Source organism: Anarhichas minor, unplaced genomic scaffold (genome assembly GCF_050575085.1).
Source record: "Anarhichas minor isolate MPS153535 unplaced genomic scaffold, ASM5057508v1 ptg000026l, whole genome shotgun sequence".
Classification (NCBI taxonomy): Eukaryota; Metazoa; Chordata; class Actinopteri; order Perciformes; family Anarhichadidae; genus Anarhichas; species Anarhichas minor.
The window spans coordinates 6,180,594-6,201,280 of NW_027466472.1; the positions used below are offsets into that span (position 1 = coordinate 6,180,594).

Below are 20,687 nucleotides of genomic sequence, written 5' to 3' on the forward strand. Positions count from 1 at the left end.
TGTTTCACTCTATTCACAATTAACCCCAGCATGCTTCCCTCTGTTTTCACTGTACGGTGGAGAAAGAGTTCAGGAAAAGGAAATATAAAACAGTCAGAGCAGTACAATGCTGAGCAGACCTTGCATAGCCACCTTGGCATCAGCCCAAACTAATAGCAAACAAACCATGTTGTTGCTGCAGGTTGTTTTGTTTTAGCTCCAAATGCCTGTTTTTGACATATCGGGTGTTCTTTATAATTTTGATATGAATATAAATGTGTCCGTTGGTTTTTTCCTAGGCCAGGGACATACCTAATGATTAGAAACTAGAAACAAGGAAAACATTGACATTAGAAAAAAGTGTGCTCCTGTAATGCTCTCCTGCTTATTATTACTGAGCCCAATGAAAGTGGAATGGAGGCTTTGTCACATGACACCACCACATGTTTTTATCATGGTATCTGTTGGACCGGCTGTCTTCCGCTAACTGATCAAGTTAAGATATGTACACTTTGTATGTTTAACTCAATTGTCAGTGCTGTCAGGAACTCATTGGAAAGATAACCTGTTGCCATCGTTAGTTTGTGATAATCCATCAATCACAAATATATCCCTGAGCATCACCCTCACGTAGAGACTCTCTGTGTGTCTTTCACAGGTGATGGTGACGATGAGTTCGCCCTCTACCCATCCGACATCTTAGACGATGTATGTGGCTCTGACGGTGATCCCGCTACTTCTTCGGCCCTGGCAGAGTACCCAGCGTCCCCTCTGCTCTCCGAGGATGAGGCTTCACCCCAGCACCCCTTGTCATTCCAACACCCGAGCAGCTTTTTACCCCAAGAAGAAGATTTGACCATTCCCCTGGACTTTGAACTGCGAGAGTCAGCAGTTCCAGGCGGAGGCCTGGGCATCTGGAGCCGCAGGAGGGTTAATGTCGGAGACCGCTTTGGACCATATGAGGGAGAGCGCATGCCTTGTCTCCGAGACCCCACTCAAGGCTGGGAGGTAGGAACATGATAAACGATGAAGAGTTCTTGTGCATATTCTCAACGTGATCCAAAATGATTGCCTTGCAGAGTCGGTACTAAAACATCGACGTTTGACAGAATTAGTGTTTCAATAAGTGTACTGCAACCGTTATAATATCAAGAAAACAGGCATTTTTTAATTATGGAGTGACCACCATGTTTTTCAATGGTTTTAGGTTAGATTACATTGTAGCTAGGTTAAATCAATTTGCTCTACTTATAACAGTATAGCTTAAGCTTTGGTACAAGTATGAAAATTGCAGTTACAAGGATTTTCTGTAACAGTAATAGCACACTTTCTGACAAGGTTTTTTTCCTTGGCCAATCATGTATCATTCGCATCAGGACTCTTTTTTAAAATATATATATATCCTCCCATGTCGTCATGCTCACATTTAGCCCAGTGACCACAAGGTTGTTGTTGGCGTTTGTTGCCCAGTGATCTAATATGAGCTCAGTGCCACTGAAAGAAAGGGAGTCGAGGTTGTGCTCTTAACTCAATTAAAATGAAAAGCCATAAATCCCCTTTTCATCCCAGTTAGGGACCCAGTGCGGCCATTGGCAAATCACATATTGGTCAGCCGGCACAAATAATCGAAGGCAGGGTCACAGGACAAGGTCAAAGGTTAGATGCGGCCTCCGTCAGTGTCATGCAGGTTCAGTTTTATAGAGTAGGAGGAAGGGGCTGGCAGAGTATCAGCCTCATTAAGTCTCCCGAAATAGATCCCCTCTAATTTGGATGTGAGGATTTAGTCCTTCATACTCAGGCCTTTGTCCCTTTGTCGGACGGAACCAAGCTTATTAAGAACTGCTGACCATGCAGTTCATAAAGTGAAAAGTCGCAGGTTTAAATAAAAAGATGATTCAATACAGCAGTCCTTCTCTTACCAGAGTCTCCCAAACCCTTAAGTCCATTTCAGTGCTGTGCTTTAAAGCGGACTGAGAACATGTTGGTAAAGTATCAACATTCGGCTCATATAAATAGTTTGGGATTTGGACCGGTGCTCGTTAGACCATTACTCCAGCCCGTCAGCTCTGACTCAGTGGTTTTGGCGCCTCGAACCAAATCAAAATAAATATCTTTCTTTTTTTCACTCTGGACCACATTTCTCCAAGAAACAACTTCTCCCTCATTATCAACTGCTGGGTGAGACGCAATATATAAATCCTAAATGGCTCTTAAATTGTAGTGAGGGAAAACTCTTCATTTTTACCCATTTTCATAATACAGAATCTTAATAAAAAATCTCTGTCCCTCTCAAAGAGATTTACAGCTGGTTGAACAAGCTCTCTGGGTTATTCTTTTTCCCAGGGAAGGAAATAAAGGAAAAAGAGATTTCATGAATTTTAATCCGGTGGTAATTTATGGGGATCTTGAATAATAATATGTATTTAAAAAGCTGGGATGTGTGTGTGTGTATGTGTGTGTGTGTCTGGGGGCAGGCGGGTGGGGGGATTGAGGGGAAAGATGGGATCCTGGCGAGGCAGCACTGTATCACAATGTTTAATTACCACCCTGACAGCGAGCCATAACTCTTTCCATTAAGTAAATAAGTTGTAAAGAATTTATGATGAAATGCCACATTATTCAGAATGGATATTCAGTGATGACATCCCTCTGCATTAAATATGGTAAATGCCATTAAGCCCTCCTGACCCTCCCCCCTCTCCTCCCATGCCCACCCGTTCACCATCCCTCATCCGTTGCTCACCCCCCCCCCCACCCCACCCCTCCCGCCTGCAAACCTTCAATATGCCAATAAGCCTGCGGAGGGTCTGTAAAAATAAAATTGATTTGGTAAATGTGAGTTAAGATAGATATGTTTGCTTTCATCATCAATTCTGTGCGCCGCAGCGAGGTGATGTCACCGACCGGGGAACGCTAAAGTGGCGCTCCCATCTGGAGCGTTTGATGGAGGGCCCTGAGCGGCCCAGGCCAGTGGTGACAGACTGGGGGAAGTTTGTCACCAGGGAGGCCACCGTTCCTCAGAGCCATCACCATAAATTTGGGGGCTTTATTCATAAAGGGGACGAGTGAGTTATAGCGTCCGTGATGCTTTATGAATACAGGAATGGTGACTTATGGGAAAGATAGGTCCGGTAAATAAGGGGTAGAGAGGCAGGAGTGAGCGGTCTGTTGGGCTGAGATGCCCACCTACACTGCTGTATGCAGAACCAGGGTGCTGACTCTGCCAGTACTCACAATGCTCACTGTGTGTTTGTGCATGCAGTTAGATGTGTGTTTGTGAGCTGTGTTAAGGATTTTAGAATTGAATCGTTTCCCAGATGTTGTCTGTCGGTATAAACAATGTATCACAACCCAACCACTTTGTTGACTGAAGCTTTACTTTCAGTTAAAAAAATGTCAAATCTGAAAATAGACTGGATTTATTAATTCGAAAGATCAATGAACTAATGCATTAATAAGGAATTAATTTAATGGAATTTGTATTTACAACAGAACAATAAACACCTAATATAGGAACAATGGGAGTTTTGTAATAAATCCAAATAGCTTTGAATATCTAAATAGAAAGTGAAGTGCCCTTTCAACCCTGGTGAATAGTGAAAGTCTTATTTGGACCCACCAGAACAAAGCTGACGAGCGATTCTATTACCAAAGTTTAGCACATGGGCTGAGCTTAAATTCATCTAACGGGGCAAAGAAATCAAATAATAGAGGGTTAAGTACTCGATATGTTTTCCCAGACTTAATTTAATACTTTCACTCAAGTAATAGAAATACAAATTATAAAACATGAACTGAAAATATATTGCATTCCAACTTTCATATTTGGGATGAGGTGGCCAGCTCTTGCCCATAGTATTTGCATGCATTTCTCCATGGCTTCCTTGAAAGTACTCTTAACGCCTGGATGCCCACCAGTTTATATTCTGCTGTCTCTCTCTCTGAGTCGTTAGGCACATTGAAATTCAAACTCCATTTGTGTCTGTCTTCTTCTCAGCAGCGACAACAATGAGACAGAGCGTTAGAGTCCGGGAGAGAGTTATCCAGCACTCAATGAGCCTTTGGGCTCACCCAAACTCGCAGCCCCACGGGATTATGGGCCCTGGTCTTAGAAAACCGGGTGCCTCCTCTCCTGCTGTAGGAGCGATGGGCGGAGCAGGTTAGGGGTGCGAGAATGGGTGGGATGGTGAGTGGGGCGGGACAGGGGCGCTTTAGGGCCTTTGTGCACCTCTTGAGTGAGAGGCGGAGGTGCAGGTGGAGGCGATAGTGTTGGTGGTGGGGAGGTGGTGAAGGAGATTAGCAGTGATGGTGAATGGGAGTAGAGGATTAGGTGGCTGGGCAGGGCCTTTCCTGCCTCTGCCTGTCTCCTGAACCTCCCGGTCTTGAGAGGATGGGAGGATGTAAGGAGGAGAAGCAGCTGCCTGGCCAGGAGGAGACCCATCATTTAAACTGTTGTCAGCTGAAAATCTTGCATTTTCTAATGATCTACTTAGAAAAACAAATGTGTTTGCATTCGGTTTGTTTTAGTGTTGAATGAGAAACTTTCAATTTGAGATCCCAAAAGACATTTTGTGATAAAACGTGAGCTTATATAGCCTGTGGTTATGGTGCCAGCAGGTGATTTGTCACATTTACACAACCGCGGAAATCTCGCATGCAAATTTTTCAGGCAACTGTAGTTCATCTGTAGTTACTTTTTTGCCTTTTTTATATGTGCAGACAGTGTGAACTCTGGGTGAGGTCGCTCCTGGAATCGGGTTTTTTTTTGTGGGTTGCATGTGTGCACACATGCGCTCTTGTGTGTGCATGTGTGTAAGACAGAGTGTGAGAGTGTGGATGGAGGGCGTTTCGAGAGGGCGTGTTTTTTGTGCACGGATAAGCCGCTGTCCTGAATGAATGCAGATGTCTCTGGCTGGCTGTCCGCCTGTCCCCTGTGCACTGACGGCCTGTCACCTCTCTCTGTCACAGGGAGAAAGAGCCACTCTTGGTCCTCCTAAAAGCCCCTAATCCCCGAGCCCCTGCCACATCCCATCCACTGTCAGCGGAGATGGCCCTGCCCACAGCAGCGCTTAGAAAGGCAGGCGCTAGGGATGAACCCCTCTGTCACTCACGCACCTCTCAATGGACACACATCTTCACATTTTCACACACACACACGTACACACACGTATCGTTTTTTAGAAATACTAAGTGAAAAAGTCCTGCATCTGCAAAGGCGATGTGAATGGCGGTTGTCAATGCATTGTGCTGCATGAACACAACGGCCGCGCTGACATCATTGTGGGACCCGTTCTCTTTCATGAGAAGAGCACTAACTAGCTGCTGAGACACTGTCTGTAATTATGAAGGAGCCGCTCACAGCATTCGCTGGGGTCTCATTGGCACTTAATGAATTTTAATGGGGACAATAAAGATCATTAAACTCTGTTGTGTGTGACCGGATATTGTAAAGAGGGAAATGTGTCACCATGTAGACGGAATGTTCTGGACAAGAGGCTGGTGAGGAAACACAAGGCCCTTAATTATACCTTCTTTTATTGTAAATACCGCTACACTTCTAAGCTGTGTCGGACTAGTAGTTGGGACACATAGTTGGATAGACCTGATGGTAAGTAACTGCTAGGGTTGTGGGCTAAAAGTAAACATGGTCATGGGCACAAGAGTTTAGCTGGATTTGAGCTAAGAACCAGGCTTAGTGTAGAACATGAACTTGGACTAAGAGGTCTGAGGGTACAGGACAGACTTAGGGTGAAGTGGGTTTTCACCTCTTTCTATAGTTTTAATAAAGTCTCCAGCAGTTAACATTGAGGAGTGCCTTGTTATTGTCCTGCTTAGAGGCTGACCAGTCACAACAAACACAGAACTATATGGCGTACTAAGCTAAGCTAAGTCTAGCTTTCACCCTGGTTTCTGAATCAACTTGCATGCAGTTTATGATCTGATTCCTACTTAATTATGATTTGACTATAGTTTATTTGCTATAACCATGGTCTTTTCTTTAACATATCCATACTGTAGTTGCGATGGACAGATATTGTAGAAAGTGAAAATTGTAGCTTTAGACATAAAAACAATTGGTGGCATTGAATGTAATCTGGGGTTTTACAAAGTTATCCTCTATCAACATTTTTGTCAAATCTATTCTATCAAATCTTTTATTTACTACTATATCTATAATGTCTAAAATACCGCATGTCGCAACAACCAGTCACAGTAAGTTTTTCGAAGACTGAATTGATTGACAATTGATTAGTTGGATTGGCCCCAGCCCAGTTGAGTAAATATCATGTGCTTTACCTGCTGTGCTACCAAAAACACCCCTGGCCTCTAACTTCCTTCACATGGTGCAGAGTGTGCAGCCCCGTAGCGCCTTCAGCCGCGTGTGTCTGTGTCTGCTTTTGTCTCTCCTGGAGTCTGTGAGGGAGATGAGCTCCCCATTCAATGTAACTGGAGCTTGATTGTCTTGGAAGGGAGTGATGTCCATTCAAAAATCCCAAAGACAAAACAAGCTGGGGGTCCGTCTCCCTGCCTCTCAGTTGATTGGTAATCCCTTTCTTTGGGTTAATCTGTTGTGTGTTGGTGCTAGTTGAGGCGTGTGTTTGTCTGTTTGTGTGTGTGTGTGTGTGTTTGGGGGGGGAGGGGGGGGTTACTGATGTTCTGATCTCATGTGAGAGAAGATGAGGCACATGAGAGAGTGTGAAATAAAGTGTGAGAAGATTCCCCTCTCTTAGTGCAGGGTCAGTCAAATCCTCCACTTTCTCCGGAGGTGGCTCTTCTCTCACACTAAAACAGGACAAGAAAAAACAAATTTCTGATTTACCCCTCATTCCCTCCTTCTCCTCCCCACTCCTTCCTCCTCCCTCATTCTCTGTCTGAGTTCCCAGCAGGGAGGGGAAGCTAGGTTAACTAACTGAACAAAGTCAGAGTGAATTGCAGAAGGACAAAGGCGGGCGTGAGTGGGGGCTATGCCAGTTGGTAGGTGTAGCCAGCAGCACAATACCAGGTGAAGGAGGCTCTCGTCAGGGGTCTATCCAAGTAGGTCAAAGGTCATGGACCTAATTAGATCTGAAGTGAATGGAGGGACTTGTTTGATTGAAGGAGGAGGCCGGGAAAAGGAGAGATGAGGAAGGAGGAGTTCACCTGTTTGAAAAGCACAGAGGGGGGGACATGTTTCTCCCCCCATTATATCTGACCAGTCTGGATGCAGAAAAAAATCGGACTAGCTGATGGCTCCCAGTGGGACTCAAAACACACAGTCTAAGCTGAAAAAAAGGGGGCTGATCTGATCGGAAACACATGCAGGGCAAACTCAATAACACAATGACAAACGTCTAGACGGCCACAGATATAATAGAATTTATATGCAGGTGCATTGACTCATCGGCGGAATATAAATGCCACTGCCTTGTAACACACATTTATATCATCTATCCTCAGCTGTTATAGCACTCTGGATACACTGAGAGAGATGCACACTGCATGACTTGCCGGAACAAGGAAGCTTCAAAGTCCCTGTCGAAGCCATTATTTTCGAGGCATTTCTGTGTTATGCGATGACTTACAGGGAAGTAAAAGGAGAAATGAGAGATGAGAGGTGGCATGTAGCAAAACGCTTACCAGCTTGCATTCATTTTACCACAAGAATTTACCAAAGAGTCTATTTTTTAAGGTTAGAGTGTTCTGAGTGAACCTTTAAGTCAAAATGTTAAACAACCTCCTAATTTACTACTCGATAGGCAGTAAATGTGTTGGAAGTATTGAGGTAACCTTAGGAAAGGACTATGGGGAATGTGCTACTGACTCCACATAAGAGCACTTTAATCAAACGCACCTCGTCGACTGTCTGCAGAGCTTCCCCTGGGCAAAAAAAAGTGCTGTTATTAATTTACACACACACAAAAATCAACACTACATGTTTGTAATGTGTATGCGTGCCCATAACTACACGGTAAACCCCATAGGTTTACACACACACACGCGCACAAAATGTGCCCCCTGCACTCTGCACAGATAGGAGTGAGAATGAGGGGACCCCTAAACGGCATACAGGAAACAGAGGTGATGAATTCCGTGTGCGGGGCCACAGAGAGAGGCTCATAGATACCTTATCTAGGGGGATTGATAGGGGAAGGGCCTTCCCTTAAAACACACTACTGATTGTTTCCAAATGTCTTCTCAACAGGGAGGGTTAGAGAGAGGGAGAAACGGCGACTCGGGGGCAGAGCTTGCAGGCTTTTTATTGGTCCAGTCCGGGGAAACAGAGAGGGAACAGCAACTCTGTCCTGGCTTTGCTGCCCCGAGTTGCTGCTAGTGCTTAACTACCAGTCAGATCGCATTACCCAGGCAGTAAATCTAAGTACCGGTTAACGCAAATAATCAAGAGCTAATACTGCTCTACAAAACCACTTTCTCTGTGTCTGTGGTCAGCGCTGCGCAAACAGGCACGGCCCTCTGTCCTCTTAGCCTCCGCCAGACTCTCCCTCACTCTCTCACGGCTATTATAACCTACACACAGTCACAATCTCCATATACTTATGTATCCATGTATCCCGTATGGAGTGTGCTGCTTTGTGTGTTTAGTGTGTGTGTGTGTGTTCACTCACATGTTGGAATCTCTCTTCTGTCTCTGCACCGCAGTTCAAAGGGTAATGGGACATTGCGGTCTGGTTTGAGAGCTTATTACTGGGTTAAGCGCTAAAAAACGCAGGCCGGGCCACATTCAGCACAGTAACACCGTACCCCTCTTACAATTACTCCATATTGCCGCTCCAATTAGAGTGGAGCAGTTCCAAAACCAGAACTGAGAGCTGCCAGGTCTAGAGAGAGAGAAAGCAGAGGCCCCGGGTGGCAGTAATGAGGTCTTAACCCCGACTTTGCTCTATTATGTCATAATGCTTTAATTCGAGCCATACGATAGGCTGCTGTGCACTCTTATGTTATTGGAAAGTCAATATTTGTGAGCTGGCCCTGTCTGGTCCCCTCAGATGTGGCCTGGGAGTAAATGCACAAAAGCCAAAGATTGCTGAGGAGTGAATGATTGACAGAAGGCCACATCAGGTTGCTCAGGAATGGTATTGCATGATGGCGTCCTGCTTCTTGACAAATTGTGATATGATAAGATAAATAATATGTCACGTCTTCGCCAGCTGATGGATACTTTAGTCTATAGAGCACTATGTCACAGATATAGTTGTAGTCAATGGAAAGCACCCTTTTAGTACTACCAGCAGGGCAGTATTATTACTAATAGCAACAGCAGTGTTCATTCAGTTTATTGGCGGCAGTTCCTCATGTAAAGTAAGATGCAGGCCATTGAATTGATCCTACACAGCATCTGTGATGTAGACTATGCATTTTTATGATATGATTTATGTTGGATTTGACCTCTACTCGGAGATTTTACTTTACCTACTTTTAAGTATTTCGCCGAGGTCCAATTCTGAGGTACTTATACTTTACATTTCTATTCTACTACATTTCAGGGGGAAATGTATACTTTTTATCCACATTTATTTATGTAATAGCCATTTGTAGAAAGTACTTTTCAGATTGATATTTCACATATAAATATAAAAATATGATGCATATAATTTATATATAGCTAAGCTACCCAACAGAAGTTACCTTAATCATAATCAACTAATATCATTTATGAGAACATCATGCTCTGAAAGGAGGCAGTTGCCATAATGACTGAAGTATGTTTTGCTGGTAGTTACATTTTAATGCTGGACTTTTACTTGTAATGTGGTATTTTCACATTGTGGTTTTATTTCCTCTTACACAACACAGCGCTCCGGCCCACACACCTGAGACCAGCCACTCGCGTTGGGATGACTCTGCAGTCAAAAACAGTTTTTGGCCTACTGTTGTAGCGAGTGCTAATTAACTAAAAGGGTGTTTGTTCATATTTTGTACAGTGTTTGAAGGTCACATTTTAAATTCGTGTGGCTCTTGTATTTAATGGGGTTAATTACCATGGTAATTATCACTACTCACATCCTGGTCAATAATTGTTTTGTAATTGCTTTCAGGTTGCATAATAATGATACAGTCCATCAATTTCTGTCATTGCATAATTTCTAACAGGGGAAGTTTGGTTATGTTCAGAATAAACATGCGTTCCTTTTGAATAATGAGAACAAAGTGGCAAATACTATGTTTTGAAATAAGTGAATCAAGTACCGTACCTGCTTTTACAGCTTCAGTAACTCGTTCAGAATAATTTGAAACTCTCCAAAAAAAAATGTTTTGAGAATTATTGGAAAAAAACTATTCAGCAATGGTACAGCAAAAATACAAAACACAATACTCTTCTGCAAGTGCTCCCTCTCTAAAGTCTCACGATGCTGCACTATAGGCTACATATGCTGCAAATCAGACTTCACTTGTGTTCTGCAGAGTTACATTTCTTGTTTACACTCACAGTGACTCCAGGAATGTTATTGTAACTCCATCACAGCAGCTTTTGCAGAGTATCTTTTTTCATACCAAGCATTGTTCATTGTTTGAAGATGTAAATTGAGCAATAAAAAGGGAATGTTTCTGGGATATATTGGATTAGACATCCAGCATACTGTATGCTCATGTGTTTTGCATCATAGATTTCTCAACTTTAGTGTGGGGCAGGGGATTGGGCTCTACACATGGCAGTCACCCTAAAACACACAGATAAATGCAGCTCACTCATGCGAAGATCGTGGGGAATAGATAGTGTTTCTCCTCCCGGGAGAGAGTGGAGGGGTGACTGGGATGAAAAGGGGACTTAAAACATACTTGTGCATAGCGACTGAGGGGGTAGTCTGTGAGAAGATAGGATAGGCAAAACTAGACAACGAGACAGGGTGAAAACAAGAGTGATGGATGAGGCAGACGAGAGACAAAGACGGATAAAGGGGAGAGAAGAGTACAAGAGAGAGAGACTAAATCAGTCATAGTGAATGAAAGAGAGGCAGAATGAGCTGAGAAGGTGGAGAGAGAACTCAATGTCCTGTCTCTGGTACGTGCCGAGGGAGACAGATTTCCCGATGGAGTGTTCCCAAGTGTCCCTCTGCAGTCTGTAATAGGATTTTCCAGGCTACAGCAGGTAGTCTGTGAGGGAACTTTGTTCATCGGCGCTCACAGATAAGGGTTAATGCAGCCCAAAGGTTCCTCCACTACACAGGGCGCTCTGGGAGTCTGTCTCTCCCTCCTCGCCGAGCCTGTGCTGTCAGCAACAATCCGTCACAAAGGATTTCATCCTGCAAAACCCAGTGGCCAATTCTGACATCTCCAACAAACTAATTGTTGTCTCCAGTCCTGGCAAGCCCTGTGAAGTCCTAACGAGTTAGCGTCTTCTGCACAGATGAGAACAAAATTGCAAAATAAGTGTCTCAGCCGAATTATGCTTTGTCATGAGCCCTAAACAGGAGAGGAGAGGAGAGAGGATGCCAAGACAGACCAGACCAGGCCAGAGTCTCTGAGAGCAGGGTTTGTGTCATCCGTATTCTCTCCTCCAATTGTTCTCTTTCTCCAAACTGTTTAATGGCTGCTTCCCTTCCCTCCAAACCACTTTATGACACGCATTGTAATGTCTTTAGAGTTCTGGGCAGCCTCTGATCGGGCCATGCAGCGCTTCTCTCTGGCCCTGAGTGACAGTGGGACCAGGTCCAACCACCACCCAGGACACAGAGCCATAAATCATCCTGCTGGCACCGGGCTCCACTTCCTGAACAGCTACCAGTTCCTGCAGGGGACAAAAAGGCCTTTGTGGGCTTTAGGCTGCTAGAGCTTCTCCTCTCTTTGAGGATTCTGAAGTTTATGAGCAATGCTGAGAACGATTGTGGAGGAAAGACAGAGTTTACACACACACACACACACTCTTTCTTTCTCTACGTAAGTTTAATAAGGCTGTGACTGAACTACGGCTAATAGCCACTGAATGCGAACACCTGTTGAACAGCAGGTCTTGATCAGATCAGCCACTGTTTGTTCATGTACGTTACCATAGAAACTTCCCATTGATGTTACTTTACGAAGATAAAGTCATCAGCCTTAAGTTTCTGCAGGAGTCCAACTTGGCCATTTTATCACTGTATAGTGATGTGTGAAGAATCAAGACTGCCGGAGCTGCGGTGGTCCTCGCCAAAGGTGGCCTCCCTCCATCACTCCATCCCTCCCTCCTTCCTTTACATTCCTCATTTCCACCAGTCTCCGTCCTCCCTGTGTGTTTGGATGGCTCCACCTCACTGTCAGGCTGTGAGGGACGGCTGTTTTCCTTGCAGGCCAGATCAAGACAGGAGATTGGCCCCGGGGGGCCCGAGGATGTGAAGCTTCTGACACGTCCCGTAAATCTAGGGTGTCCCATCTCCAGTGCTCGATCTGCGCGCAGCAATGAGAACACCAATGAGGCGTGAGGATGAACATTCTTCAGGCCGTTCTCACACACAAACCCCTGGGTTTTGCTTGGAGAATAATACCTCGCTGCCGCTCTTCTCTGAGAGCTGTCCACCTCGGCGAATATTCTGCCTTTCCACCCCTGGTGAAATACGTCCCCAAACCCCAACTTATTAGCCATAAAAGTTTTCACAAGAAGGATGCTTGCTTAGTGTATGGTTTTGTGTTTGCGTAACATGATGAATATGAAATGGTATGTTATTCTTGTGTCTACTAGAAGCAGTTACAATCTGCTTATGTTGATATACTTAATTCCCATAGTCCTTAATATACTCACTCACATACACACACATTCTTGCACATGCACAACATCAACAAGACAACATATTACTCCCATGTATAGGATATACTGTATGTGGGGTAGTAACATGTTTGACCTATGTAACTACTTTCTGTCTATCTTATCTATATCAAATGTAAAATGTACGGTATTTTTTACTAAATGTTTGGGCCATGCTTTCATGTGTGTGTATGAGAGGAACATTTGCAGCACACAGAAAGACAAACAGACGGGCAGTTAACATGCAAATCAATAGAAAGAGGTAATTTAGGCAAAGAGACAGACAGACAGACAGACAGAGAGTAGACTGACCAAACAACAACAGACAGGCTGGCCAGCCCATGTGTTCCCTTTTCTCCTCACCCACCCAGCCACGTTAGCCAGATTTTTCACCCAAATGGAAATGCAGCCTGTCATTTCCACGAGCCTCCAACCGCTCTGTCTGTCCAATCCGTCACAGCGTGCCGGCGGCCGCGCAAATAGGCCTGCCACTCTCACTGTCATCTGAGTAAAGGATGTCCCATCGTTACCACAGGGTGGGACCAGGCAGCACTCAGGTCCACTTTCACTCCTCCTCATTTTTCCTTCATCCTCCTGCCTCCTCCTCTTCTCACAACCTCATCCAAGTGATGAGCCTTTTGGACCTCCATAGGAGTGTGAGGTGTATGAGTGTTTGGGGGTGCCGTGTATTTTTTTTTTCTGTGTGCAATGAATGTTCCAACCCCATACTCCAATCTCCCCATCAAGAGTCAAAAGCAGTGGTATAATAGGAGCAGGGGTGAGGTGAAATAAATTGTGTCCTGGACTGGTAACCTAACAGCCATCATAAATAATGTAGACCTATTTGAAGGGGAAGATGGGGCATTAGAAGCTATTTACACTGCAGGAGCCGTGCTATCGATCAGCACGGGGCGTCCCATGGATAAGAATGGGATGATGTCATGGTTATTTATGGTGATTCCCGATGGTAAGGCTACAAAAGGGGTTTCAGGGCGACAGCATCATCAGTTTTTTTGGGGTGCAGGGGGGGTATGATGCATTCTGTCATCAGTGGAACAATCAGCAGGGTGTTTGAGGGAGGTGAGGTGTAGCAGTAGCATGCCTCTGACATACACATACCAACACACACGCACATTTAGTTTGCATGGACCCGCATATACAGACACAGACAAGCCAACCTGCACACACAAACATTATACATGCATACAAACACACACAATGCTAAGATAAATGCCTCTGGTGTGATTAGGGTCCATAAAAAGTAGTTAGAGGAGATGGCTCAGAGGACATAGAGTTCATCTCTGTCTCCATGCTCCACATACACCAGCATGCGCATATAAAGAGAGTGCAATAAAACACTGGTTCTCCACCGCTGTGCTCTGAAGTGAGCCAAAGGCCATATGCAATGCGAGTCTGAGAAAGAATTACCATTCAGGGATCACTGGTCAGGTCACATAAGTACATGAACCTCAGTTGTGTTGGATGAGAATTTAGGAATTGTGAGATCTGGAGACTGGCTAAGGTGTGCCGTGGGATTTGACTTGATATCATACATACTGTAGAGGGAGAACAAATAATGATATATATGTTCTTTGGAACATTCACAGTGCTGAGTGCAATACCGGTGTAATAGGTATGGCTTGTAATTCAGTCACCTCAGAAATATATATATATATATATATATATATATATATATATATATATATATATATATATATATATATATATATATATATATATATATATATATATGGTGAAATATTCTTAATTATTTAAAAATATCATCTCTTGATAATCATTGCTCTTTCAGTTATAATTTCCCCCCCAAAAAATGTATAATGTTGTATAATGTGGTGTAACCACATAGAAACATAAATGGACTAGCAATTATGGACACACTTAGACTTTATATGGTGCCGTATTAACAGTGTTGGGACGCAGCAAACACACACACACACACACATACAATACATCAATAAACCTTCATTCTGCCATAAGCTTTAAAAATGGTTGAAGAAGGGGAGCGACAAGGGTAGAACTACAGAAAGAGAGACTCCCACAGCTGAGGGAGGTGTGGTGGGGCAGTGGAAAGAGGAGAACAGGAGGGGAGCAAAAGCTGGCACAACTCCACAGTGTTTTCTGTCGCTGGCCCCTCGGAGCAGGAACATTATTGTGAATATTGGTTCAGAACTTCTGGCACCCAACCAGACACCGGCCCCTGCCTGTGGAGGAGGAGGAGGGGGGGGTTAGCAGCAGGGTTCAAGTCCCGTCATGCACACACACCACTACTGCCATTAACCCCCCCCATCTCCTCAGCACACTCAAGACTAGAAAGGCTCCACAACAACAAGATGTGTGGAGCCTAAAGTCCTGCCCAGCCCTGATAACAAGTCCCAGCTTTTTTTTAAATAAGCAAACACATGTGGCTGTTTGATGTCACCCTTATCTCCGCTAACTTTAAATTCTCAGAGAGTTTCTCCGGCGAGATCAAATTCAGTAATTAATCTGCTTGCTTTTTTATGAATTGTTATTGAGCAAAACTTTTTCTCGCACTCAAAAGCTTGCAGCTGTGGCCGTGCACCAGTGGAGTTTCCGGCAAGGCTTCTTTCATTCTGCTAATGAGAAAGCAGCTAAAAAAGCCTGAAAAAGTCTGTCGAATTCCGCACGGACTTGTTTTGCTTCGAAACATTTAAGTTGTGTGATAATTCTTGGATGAGCGGTGTGGAAGTATATAGCCATTTGTATGTTTGTCATAATACGGCTCAGCGCTGTCCACAGTTGTCTGCTTGCCTCTTGGGCCTGAGGGCCTGATCCAAAAAACAGATTGCACATCATTTTCAAATTGAACTCTTCTGTTTTTTTTTGAGTCTCATTGGAGAAGAGGAGAAATTGAGCTTAATGAGTTCAGGGAAAGACAATGACAGAAACCAAGCGGCTGGATTCTAATTTTCTTCAGAACTTAAGGAGTAAGTAGGCTAAAGGCAATGATGCCACTAAAAGGGCAGAAAGCAGCCTGGCACAGAGTTGAAATAACAAAAAAAACACAAAGAGACCAAAGTAGGAGTTGTGGAGAAGTGGAGAGGGCACCTCCCTTTAATGGGAGGAGGAGGAGAAGGAGGAGGGTGTAAGGTCTATTCAAGAGGAACAAGGAGACACAATGCAACAGGGTCAATGCTGGGTCAGCAAAGTCCATGAACTGGAGGGTACAAGTGGTGGCAGGCAGCAGTGAGACTGCAGAGCATAGACAGGTGAGCTGTTAGCGAGCCATCAGAGGAATGTGATGCAGGAAGGTGTTTTCATGCTCAGCCAAGAGAACCAGACCCATGCTCTCCAACTAACAGTAGAGAATTACACTCTGCTAATGCATTCGTGTATGTACTTAAGGCAGTTTTTGGAGTGAAGACATTCAAGTGGTTTGTTAAGGTCTTTTGACAAAGCCATCACAAAGGTCATGTATCTATAAGTATCTCTTTGACCTGTCACCCATGACCCCTCAGCCAGACAACACAACAAGGGGCTTAGAGAGGCGGTACCATGGTAACACGGTGGGTCAGTGAAGGGACAGATGGGATAGTACGCATCGTGTTTTTACACTTGCATTATGTTGTTTGAATGCCCATATACACCTGCATGCACAACTGTGTTTTCAGGTACGGTATGTGTGCCCTTCACCAGAGAGTGTGTATACCTGCTTCATATTTGTCGCCGTCAGCAATGCAGTCATTAAGAGAGGGCACATTGAGGTCTCTACTGCACTCTTACACTATAAAAAAAAAACAGCCCCCCCTCAACGCCAAACAAGCCCGACGAGGATGAGTCGTTGGGCTCCCAGGTCTCTAACCCAGCTTGCCCTGGGGGAGGAAAGAGGTGGGGGTTTTTGTCTCTCACCCCCCTTTTGTTAGAGTACCCCCCGTAATAAATCTGGATCTGGTAAATAGCCCATGAATAAAGGGAGATTTTATCCTCGGTGGCACAGGGAAGATTTAGTGGGCAGAGGCAGCGTCGCCTCTCTTCTGAACAACTACAAAGTGGTCACTCAGCGAGCCTTAAGAGGCATAAAAAGCCTGCGGTAGTTCATTAAATCTCCAGCATGAAGATGGGACCGCTGTGGCGGTGATTTACGGCAGTCAGGTGCATATAGAGGCAGTGGCACTCAGCCCCACCTCTCATTCTCCGTCTGTCCCAATGAGGAAATAACTAAGCATGCTGCGCTATTTATTGGCTGCATATTTGGGAGACACAGAGAGAGAGGGACGGGGACACTTTGAGGACAGAGAATGGGCTGAATTGGAGACAAAAGTGGTGTTTTTTCAACCCTTGTTTCTTTTTGTCAAACGTTGAATACGAGCAAGGGATCATACCTGAAGCTTTCTTTGATGATCAGCCATGTTGGTGTGGCTCCAGGTGGATGTGCTCGGCCCTAATAAAGAGTCACGTGAGGTCACAAACGGTAAAGAGTCAGCGGTCAAAGAATCAGAGTGAACTTTTCACTCTGAAGCTGGTTGACCTAACCTAACTGGCTTTAGTTTCGGGGAAACATGGAAACATTACTCTGGCAACGTTTCTGCATTCAACATCATGATTTGGTTTTGAGACTTTACTTTTAATAATAACGTTTGTTAGTGAATATTTCTGTTAATAAAATACGACAACTTTACTTTTTGAAGCCATATTCAATGCATCAGTGTACTACATCATACAGGCTCTTGGAAACATTTTCTCCTTGAATTATCCCCACTGCAATAAGATCTTGCTGTGCCTGTCATGCACACATGCAAATCCTTGCCTCCTGCCTTTTAAACTGGCCTTGCTTTAATCACTTCACCTTAATATGGTCACACTCTCACCTTGACGTATTTGCCGCTGAGCCACTTGAGATGGGGGAACATTAAATATTTGTTTCCAGATTCTTCTGTGCTTTCTGTCGGTGATAGGGCCTTCACTTACTCAGCATTGTGTTTGTTCTGTTCAAACATTCACACCGCAGAGAGGCAGGGACATCGGATAGAAAGTGCAGTATGTGTCATGGTAATCTCAACCACAAAAGATTTGATAATGCTGTCATGGAAATGAGTTGTGTTTTGATTTGTCTCAGAAAGTCACAAGTGCCCCTCAGTAGCCTTCAATATCACGCTATACCCATGAAGATATGGCTGACAGACATTTTCCCCTTAGATGAATTGCTGCAGAATAAACTTAATTAATGTTGCTCTCTCGTAGCCGATCATTTATTATTTGCCGATCATTTATTTTTTGTATTAAGTATAAAGTTTACAGTATGAAAGCCAGGTGCTGTACACAATTTTTTTTATTCAGTGGAGATGTCAGAAAAAAATGCCATCGTATCATCTCAATGAAAAATTGCTGTCATAGTTTTTTCCACATAGTTTTCCAGACAGCATGTTTACTTCTCCGAAAAATGAGTTTAAAAAAAATGACCAAGCAAACTTTGACTGTTTACACTCCCGTCCTTTTTTCATTCCTGCCTCCGACTCAGAAGGTCAAAGCAAATCTGTTAATCTCCTCACTGAAGGACAGCATAAGGGCAGATGAATGCCATTTACCATGGGAGTACTGGACTATGACTCTCCAAATAGGATGATTTAGGCTTGTATTAATCAAATTCAGAAATGTCAAGTTTCCTTGTCCTTTATAAAGTTCCTCTCTTTCTCCCCATTTCTCCATCCTTCGCTCTCTGTCGTCCCTCCTCTCCTCTCTACCCTTCATCCACCCCTCTTTCCCTCTCTGATGCCCGGGATAAAGATGTAGGGCCTGATCAGTGGAAGCTGATGTCCTAATAGAGAAGTAATGAGAATAGATCTGCTGGCTGCCTGGCTGTTTTGCGTGTCCCGGCGTGCCACTGTGTTCAACCACTTATGAAAGACACGAGGGGGAGAGTGCGATGTGCTCTGGCCCTTAGCACAAAGATAATATTCACTGTTTTATCCACCTCTGCCTGACAAATGACTGTCATTAATCAACAGCCAGAGAGTCCGCCCTGTGAGTGTGTGCGTGTGTGTGCATGAGTGGTAAGAAATAGAGGATAGAGGTGAATACAGAGCATGTGCCTTTCTGGGTATTTGTGCAAGGAAGAAATGCAAACACACACACACACACACCTTACAGATCTTGCTATAGATAAAGGATATTAATTTATTGGCCTACAGGGTTGTTGCCTCCTAGATTTAGGTTCACCTTCAAGCTATTCATAGTGTAATGTGTGTAATAGAATAGAACATAATCTAAGAAGTGAGAGGGAAAACTCAAGTGTATAGAAAGACGTATCCAGAGAAAAAGCAAGAGGGACAAGTGGGAGGGTAAATTAATGTGGAGGTTAACGGGCACAAAGGGCCGGTGTGAGGGCCAGTTGTTGGCCCTCTCAGTAGATGAGGTGGCAGGGAGAGAGGGCCCGAGGAGGGCCTTTGTGTGAATGAATGCGGCTCACCCTCCAATGTTATCATGATGGTGAGTCATTAATCACAATCCTGACAAAATACACAGTGACCAAGAGTCACACACTTGGCAGCCAAGTGTACACACACACACACACACACACACACACACACACACACACACACATAATATACAAGGACATATAAGCACCCAGTGCTAACTCGTACAGAATGTGTGTGTGCACATGTTTGTAACGCTCTCTAACTCACCTGCCCTGCTCAGAGACATACTCACATCTCCTGTGGGCCACAGCAGTGATTGCCAGATAAAAACTAGTACAACAACAAAGAGCTGCTGGAAAAGGCTCAAACTGTAGACTGATTTATTTTCCATTTACTTTTACCAAAATGTCGAAGTATTCTTTATACTTCTGCCCTCCAACGCCTCACCTATACGGAGTAACAAGCTACATAAAACTCTTTACTACATCAAATTGCTGTACGGTAAGGGAGGTCTAAGTAGCTTGCTACGATAGGACTTGGCAGCCAAGTGCTGAGAGCTGCTGGCCTACAGAGCTGGTATCCTGCACAGAGGCTCCACTCTCTGAGTTGGCTCTTGGCCCTGGTCCTTCCCAATGGCCTCGGTCTGGTCCTACTTGTCCACGACCCTGCCAAACCTCCACCAAATCCCCGAGGAGCATCCCTGCATCTCTGATCTGCGCCACTCTGCTGCGCTCTGCCAAGTACACACTCCAACTGCCCCACCAAATCCAGGCATGACCTGACACACACTGCCCCGACTCTCAGCAGAGGCCAACCCCCAAAACAAAAAAACCTTCCTCCTCCTCCTGTGACCTCTTTCTTCTTCTGTTAAACATATTTTAATTGATCTGTTGCTGTTTCTTACACTTTTTCACACACACACACACACACACACAAACATGCAACCCAAAGTCATTTGACACTGGCAGCCCTTTCATATGCACTCGTGCCAATAACAGAACAAATTACTTTATGTTGTGTTGCATGTTGTCATAGTGAACTCTCTTACACTCCTCATTTACAGCCCTCTCAGACTTTTTTTTTTTTTTTTTTTTAACAGAACTCTTTCATTTGCTTGTATCCCAGCAAAGGGCCCACCTTTCCCATATTTCGTTTTCCTATTTTTCCCTTCTCTCCAGAAACAAAATTACATCCGAATGAACGGTGCAAAACACTTTTTTTGTCCCTCTGTTCTCACTGCTATTGTGATTTTTCCCTTTTGTTTTGGTAAAATGTGTATTCTCGAACTGAATGGCCCCTTTAGTTTAGTCTGTATTGTTATCTTCTGTCCACTGTCTTTTAGTATGTTTTCAGAAGATGTAGATGAAATACATAACCGCATGCATGGGACAGTCATTACTGTTACTCTTTCATCTTAGATTGGTCGGTGAGAAATGTAACCCTGCTTCTCAGGTAGGCTCCATCAAATTCAACCACTCCAGCACAGTCAAGTAGTTGTTTTTTTGAAGTGCCTCCCTCCATATCTTTCTTTCTCCCTCCTTCCTCTCATCCTTTGAGATCACAGAAGCCACCGTAAGCCCGGAGCATGCCCCAACTGG

General features: G+C 44.3%; 1 protein-coding gene across 3 annotated transcripts in view; it reads left to right on the top strand.

Annotated features, from left to right (window-relative positions):
• The first annotated feature begins 936 nt into the window (after nt 1-936).
• mecom (MDS1 and EVI1 complex locus) overlaps nt 937-20,687 on the top strand; it is an 86,260-nt gene continuing 66,509 nt past the window's right edge. For all 3 annotated transcript variants that reach the window (XM_076100934.1, XM_076100935.1, XM_076100938.1), the window contains exon 1: nt 937-987. In XM_076100934.1, the coding sequence (XP_075957049.1) occupies nt 952-987 (36 nt within the window). In that variant the 5' untranslated portion in view covers nt 937-951. The remainder of the gene's footprint in view (nt 988-20,687) is intronic.